General features: G+C 28.8%; 1 protein-coding gene across 1 annotated transcript; it reads left to right on the top strand.

Annotated features, from left to right (window-relative positions):
• Positions 1 to 1823: 1823 nt before the first annotated feature.
• On the top strand, positions 1824 to 3687 carry LOC131602280 (uncharacterized). The gene is made up of 4 exons (XM_058874359.1): positions 1824 to 2090; positions 2222 to 2791; positions 3043 to 3205; positions 3327 to 3687. The coding sequence occupies exons 2-4, from the start codon at positions 2311 to 2313 to the stop codon at positions 3364 to 3366; spliced, it is 684 nt and encodes a 227-aa protein (XP_058730342.1). The 5' UTR covers positions 1824 to 2090; positions 2222 to 2310; the 3' UTR covers positions 3367 to 3687.
• The last annotated feature ends 2876 nt before the right edge of the window (positions 3688 to 6563 follow it).

Genomic DNA, 6563 nt, shown 5'->3' with positions numbered 1-6563 from the left:
AAAAATTATTTAAAAAAGGTATACGGAAAAAAAAACTATTATTGATCTAAATGTTTTTATATACGAAAATTTACAATTGATTCAGATATTTTTATAAACGACACCTAAACATAAATAATTTTGTATATGAGAAAAATCTATTAATGATCTAAATATTTTTATATATGAAAAATGGTATTTGTGATCCAAAATTTTTTATTCAAAAAGGTATACGGAAAAAAATCTATTATTGATTTAAATATTTTTATATAAGAAAATTTACTATTGATCCAAATATTTTTTTAAACGATACCTAAACATAAATAATATTTATATATGGGAAAAATCTATCAATGATCTAAATATTTTTATATATGAAAAATGATATTTATGATTCAAAAAAATTTTATTCAAAAAAAGTATACTGGAAAAAAATTTATTGTTGATCTAAATATTTTTATATACAAAAATTTACAATTGATTCAAATATTTTTGTAAACGATATCTAAACATAAATAATATTTGCATATGGGAAAAATCTATTAATGATCTAAATATTTTTATATATGAAATAGTGTTTGTGATCCAAAAATTTGGTTTAAAAAATAATATACAGAAAAAAAATCTATTATGTAAACAAATGCGCGTATAAAATCAAAACCTGTGCGTATGCACGAATTTCTTACTAGTTTAGGTTTATAAAATGTGAATAAAATGTATTAAAGATTTAAAAGTAAGATTTTATATCACGTGTGTAAACTCATTTCTTTTGTTGTTTCTTATAATTATTGCAACTATTGACACAACAAATGCACTTCAAAACAAAAGTGTCGGTGAAGAAATACTATTCACATTTTTTTTGTTGCAAGAAGTATTTATAATGTTGTCTAAAGTAGCACTAGTACTTTAAAAAAAATCGCATTATCATTTCTTTAAAGTAGAAAAAGAAAAAAAAAATACACTTTTCAACAAAGGGGAAACTTAAACTATACTATATCACTTGTATACAAAAATTAGCACGAGTATATTGTTAAGAAGATTGTAAATAGTAAATTATTTTAAAAAAAGACATTGTAAATAACTATTTTAAAAAAAGTCATGATAACAAAGGAACACTCTTTAAATATTTCATAGAAAAAAATATTCTTTAACTAAATTATTTGTTTCAATTTTTAATATATTGAACACGAATAATTTTAATACAACAAATTTTGTTATTCCTATTAAAAAATCAATTATTTTTATTTCTAAAACATTAAACTTTTTATAACAAAAAAAATATTAAAAACAGTAAAACTTTTTACATTATCAATACATCACAACCACTCAATTATATTACTTTTAAAAAAATTAAAATAAAAGTCAAACACTTTCAATAAATAAACGAGTATGATTCACTGACGATGTAAATTTTTTTTATTCCGTCAGTATATTTCAGTTAAATTCTAAAAAAAAATACCCGTTAGTATTTGTCTAAAATAAATTATACACTTATAAATTTTACATACATTTAATTTAAGATCAATATAGTTTATACTTTATCTTAATTTAAGTGTTTTATTTCTATAACAACATATGACAGGTTTTTTCCACATGAGCACAATCTTAGCGAGATTTTTTGTTAGTTAATCAATTAAAAAGGAAACCTAATCAAGAGACTTAATAATAATAATAATAAAAAAATAAACGCGTAGAAGTTAATTGAAAATGGTATTAATGCTGAAAACATTGACACATGCCAAAATTTCAAAAAGATACAGAAACACTTATTAGTATTAAATAATAAAAAAAAAAGAAAAGAAAAGAAAAATACAGCGTTGCCAACTGTCGGTGGACTGGCAAGCCTCTCTTCTCTTCTGTTCCGCTCTTTCCTTCCTTTCTAGTATATTCTCTCTCTAACTATATCTATATATTTTTCTATATATATACTCCATTTTTAAAGACACCACATGCTAGTGTATCTCAGAGAGAGAGAGAGAGAGATAGAGATAGCAAGATTTGAATGCAAGAGGTGAAATTGCAGTGAGGCAGTTTCCCGGTCAAGCTTATATCCGTCTCTTATGCTCTTTGTCCCCTCATCGGATCCAGAGTTCCTTCTTTTTACCTCAAAGGTATTTTTTGATTTTTTCTTACCATAAAACCTTCTCTACTTTCTCTCCATTTTCATTCCTTCTATGAATCTTATGAATCTGTAATATGTTGAATTGATTGTATTTGAATTCTGTGTTTTCTTTTGATGCAGGCTGATTTCATTCCTAAACCTACTTTTGTAGTGTAGGAGGATTTTTTATTTTTATATTTTTTTTTTAGAATTAGTTATTAGGGTTTGGAATGGATGATAGGAATGTGAAAGAGGGGGGTGGTGGTGAAGTTGATATTGAAAGTGGATTGGTAATAATTGAAGATGATTGTGGTAATACCAAAATTTATTGTGATTTTGTTGGAGATTCTATAAAAGGGGATGATAGAAATAGTGTGGTTTCCATGGAGATGGAGAAAGTGACCAAGTTGTTGCCGGGGAAAGAGTCTGTGAAAAGTGTGGAGAGTTGTTTAGTTAAGGAGAAGAGGAAAAAGTCTGGTAACAAGAAGGCGGCGAAACCTCCGCGAGCTCCACGAGGGCCGTCGTTGGATGCTGCTGACCAGAAGTTGATTAGGGAGATCACTCAGCTTGCCATGTTGAAGCGTGCGAGGGTGGAGCGGATGAAGGCGTTGAAGAAAATGAAAGCGGCTAAATCGTTGTCGCCGGCTCCGAGTAGTGGCGTGTTTTCGATGGTTTTGACTGTTGTCTTCTGTATTGTGATCTTACTACAAGGTAATTTTGTGGTTGAAGTAGTAGTACTTTATCATGCATATGTAGTTTTTGACTGTAACATGATAGGGATTTTGGTTTGAGCTGATGATTGAGAAATGATAATACTGTTGTTAGTGGTTGATTTGGATATTGTTTTGCCACCTATAGTTGTGGCTATTGAAAACGAATCAAATCAGATGATTCGATTTCTCAGTCTTTTCGACCTTGGTTCCTTAGAATTGGTGTTCATTTTTAAGGTGTTCTCTTTGCAGGCATGTCATCATCATCTGGAAAGAGTTCAGTGACAAGTTTCCAAGGTTCTCCTGTATCTGCAGGAGGATCCGAGACCGAGGCTGGTCTTATTGCAGTTCAACTTCAACATCACTTGAATCCATCTTCAATTGAACATGGTGCACCTTCTTTAGAGTCTCACAAGTAAGTAGAGATGCACGCCTTTCACCGAGCCTCCTTTGGCAGCATGCTTTTTTATAAAACAAAACCTTCATGTGGAAACCTGATACTAATATTGTTATTCTTACTTGATGGTATCTTGCAGAATTGTACATGGTTCATATTTGCATAGAAAGCTGAGATGAGATGGAGATTAGTACAGATTTTTACTGACAATAATGAAGATGGTTTTATGGCCTTGTCCTCCTGTGTATTATTTCTGGGTTAGAACATTATGGCAGACCTTGAACCCTATTTAGCGTGATAAGGCTTGTTGTTCCCCGAAGTGTATACATATTACTCAATGATGGGGTGAAGTTATATTACCTTCCTTGATTACTTGAAGTTTAGGCTTGTAGAAAATTTTGCTTTTGAAGCTCTGTAATTTGCAACCACCTAATTATTTTGTATCAATGCGTTTCTATCATTTTCAGTTGTGAAGGCAAAGGTGAAAGCCTTTTCGGTAATGTTGTTAGCTGTTTCTTTCTTTGCTTATTTATATCTCCTATCTTAAGACTGAAACTTTGTCAAAGTTTAATTTGACAATTGTTGAAAAACATGACAAGAATTATAGGACTGCTTTTGGGAGAAAGGAGTCCATGGTTTGAGAGAAAGAATCAACTATCTTGTTCACTGCTTATTAAAAAAAAAACTATCTTGTTCACAGATTAACTTTTATTTGTTAATGCAATTTAAAATGAGCATTGCTTGAATTCTAAAGGGTAGGGCGGAACAAGGTTGTCAAAATTGAGTTTTTACCTTGACTCGTTTTACCTAAGTAAAATTGAAACTTGAAAAGTTCAAATCTTTTCATCTTCAACTTAATCTAAAGTTCAATTTTTCTACATTATCTTCATTAGAACATTCATATTCGACTTGATTAAATCCATCTCCAAATGTTAAAAATTCTTTAATATTATAACTAAGATATGAATGTGAATAAAATTAAAAATTCATAGAAAAAATTTTATGGGCCAAAATATAAAATATGATTTATAATTTGACAAAAAAAAGTAAAATTTGGTCAAAGAGTAAAATTCAACGATTTTACACTATTTCACCGATTTCAAAATGATTTAAATCACTTAAAATCGTTTCGGAATATGATTTTACATTAAAAGATTTTTACCTGCGATTTAACACGAAATGCTGATATAAAAACATGAAATCTATAGAGTTTAAGTTTTAAATCGAAATTTTAACAATCTTACGTAGAAGGTTTTATTTGAAAGTTAGAAGGGGAAGCAGGTGATGACTGATGGTTTTGAAATTAGAGGAAAAGGCTCCACATGGAGAGATTTTTTTTTTTTTTATGATTAATTTTTTTCAATTAGGTGAAAATGCAAAAATAAATCGAGAATGACTTGGAAGTTTTTAAAAAAAATTTCCAAATCTCTTAGGATGTGTTTGTTTGAGGAATAAAAATTATATTTCTAGAAATAGAGGGATGTAATAAAAATATTCTAACCTTAGTAGAAAAGAATAAAAATAACAAATTTGAGAATAAATGATATTCAATATTTTAATTCCTATGAGAGAAGGGTGTGAACAAACTATTTCTAGGAATGAAAATTCTTTAGACGTTTAAAATCTCATATTTTCATAGTTTTTTAATTTTTATTAAATTATATTTAAATACTTTTTTACTTTTAACTAGGGGTGTAATTTGTTCAGTTTGGACTAATTTTTGGTCAAAAAATTGTTCGAATTGATGATATCTCATTCAGTTTGGTTTGATTTTTAACATTTTTCAAAAATTGAATCGAATCAAACTAACTTGTTTGGTTAAGTTGATCGGTTAACAATGTTTTTTTCCAAATATTATATTTATCAGTGTATTCTCCATTATTGTGTTTTTTGATGTTAATAGTTTTAAAAATATAATTTATTTTATGCTCTATTTTTTTCTATTTTTTCAAATAAATTACAAGTTGTTTTTCATCCATACGAAACCATGACATGGTTTTCATTGCATCATGAAATAAGTGTGCGTGTGTGTGGTCTAGCGGTGAAACGTTTGGGTCTTGAGAGTGTGCTCATCTCAAGGTCTCAGGTTCGAAACCCGTTAGATTCAAATTGCTTATTAAAAAAAAAAGTTAACTATCATATATAAAAGTCAACACTTGACACCAAAAGATTGGGAAGGGATTTGAAAGCTTAAAAAATAGAACACAACAAAATATACATCAAAACTATTATGTAACAAGACAAAAAAGAATTTTGTTGAAGAAGAAATAAAAAAACACGAAAAAGACGACCATGGCTTATGGTTTCACTTTTTATGTTTTAGAGTTTGGTTCTAAATGCGTGTTTTACTGAAAAAAAGGAAGTGTAAACAAATATGGAGAATAGTTGGACCGATACAAAATTTAGGCCATATGATGGGTAAAAGAATAAAAGATTTATAGCGTAATTATATCTATTGATTCGGTTCATCGGTTTCTAAAAACTGAAACTGAGAATCGAACCAGGCCAAATCATTGATTTGGTTTTATAACCGACCTAGAAACAATCTATTTTATTTCAATTTTATTTGAATTATCAATTTAATTAGTTTTTTCTAATCTACTAACACCCCTAGTTCTAAGAATATAATTTGCTCATAGTTCTTTTATTTTATTTCTATAGAAAGGGGTAAGAATGTATAACCTCTTACTCTAGATTATTTTAACTCTATTCTATTTTATTAAAATTTTTAAATTAAATATATTTTATAAATATTTATGAGAAATCTAATTACTCACCAAACATATAGATAGAAACAAAATTCTTAGTAGTAATATTTTAAAGAATAATATTTTCATGGTTATAATTTTAGTCCTTTAAACAAACATATCTATATTAGTGTCTTTGACGAGAGCATTAGGCACAAGTTTGGAACAAAATTATTTGTTGTTCCCTTCGAGTGTGGTCCTCGTGACAAATTTCTATCTTGTAGAAGTAAAAAGGTTTTGAGAGTAAGAATGAATGACTTTGAGAACAAGCACAGAAAATGTATGCCTTGTTGCGGAAATGTTTTGTAGGATAGTTCTAGCATATGGCCTTAGATATCTTGCTCTTATTTGTTTGTTTTCTTTTTTCTTGATTTTTTCTACTCTTTTGGTTTCTAGCGCTCTAAGTGGTTTTTTCATCATAGGTTTGTCTTCTCATCTCTATTTTATCTTAAGTACCATCTCTCCCATCTTGTTTACTGTGGCTCTCTTTCCAGATATTCACCTTCTTGTTAATCTCACAGTTCTAAGCGATAATTCTTAGTTCTGGAGGGTTTTATACAAAGTGTTAGTGAACTTCCAAGTCTTTTGCTTAGTGGAAATGAAGATGACCCCATAGGAAGAGTTGGAGG

This window comes from Vicia villosa, linkage group LG1 (genome assembly GCF_029867415.1).
Source record: "Vicia villosa cultivar HV-30 ecotype Madison, WI linkage group LG1, Vvil1.0, whole genome shotgun sequence".
NCBI lineage: Eukaryota > Viridiplantae > Streptophyta > Magnoliopsida > Fabales > Fabaceae > Vicia > Vicia villosa.
This window is presented reverse-complemented; position numbering and strand designations above follow the sequence as displayed.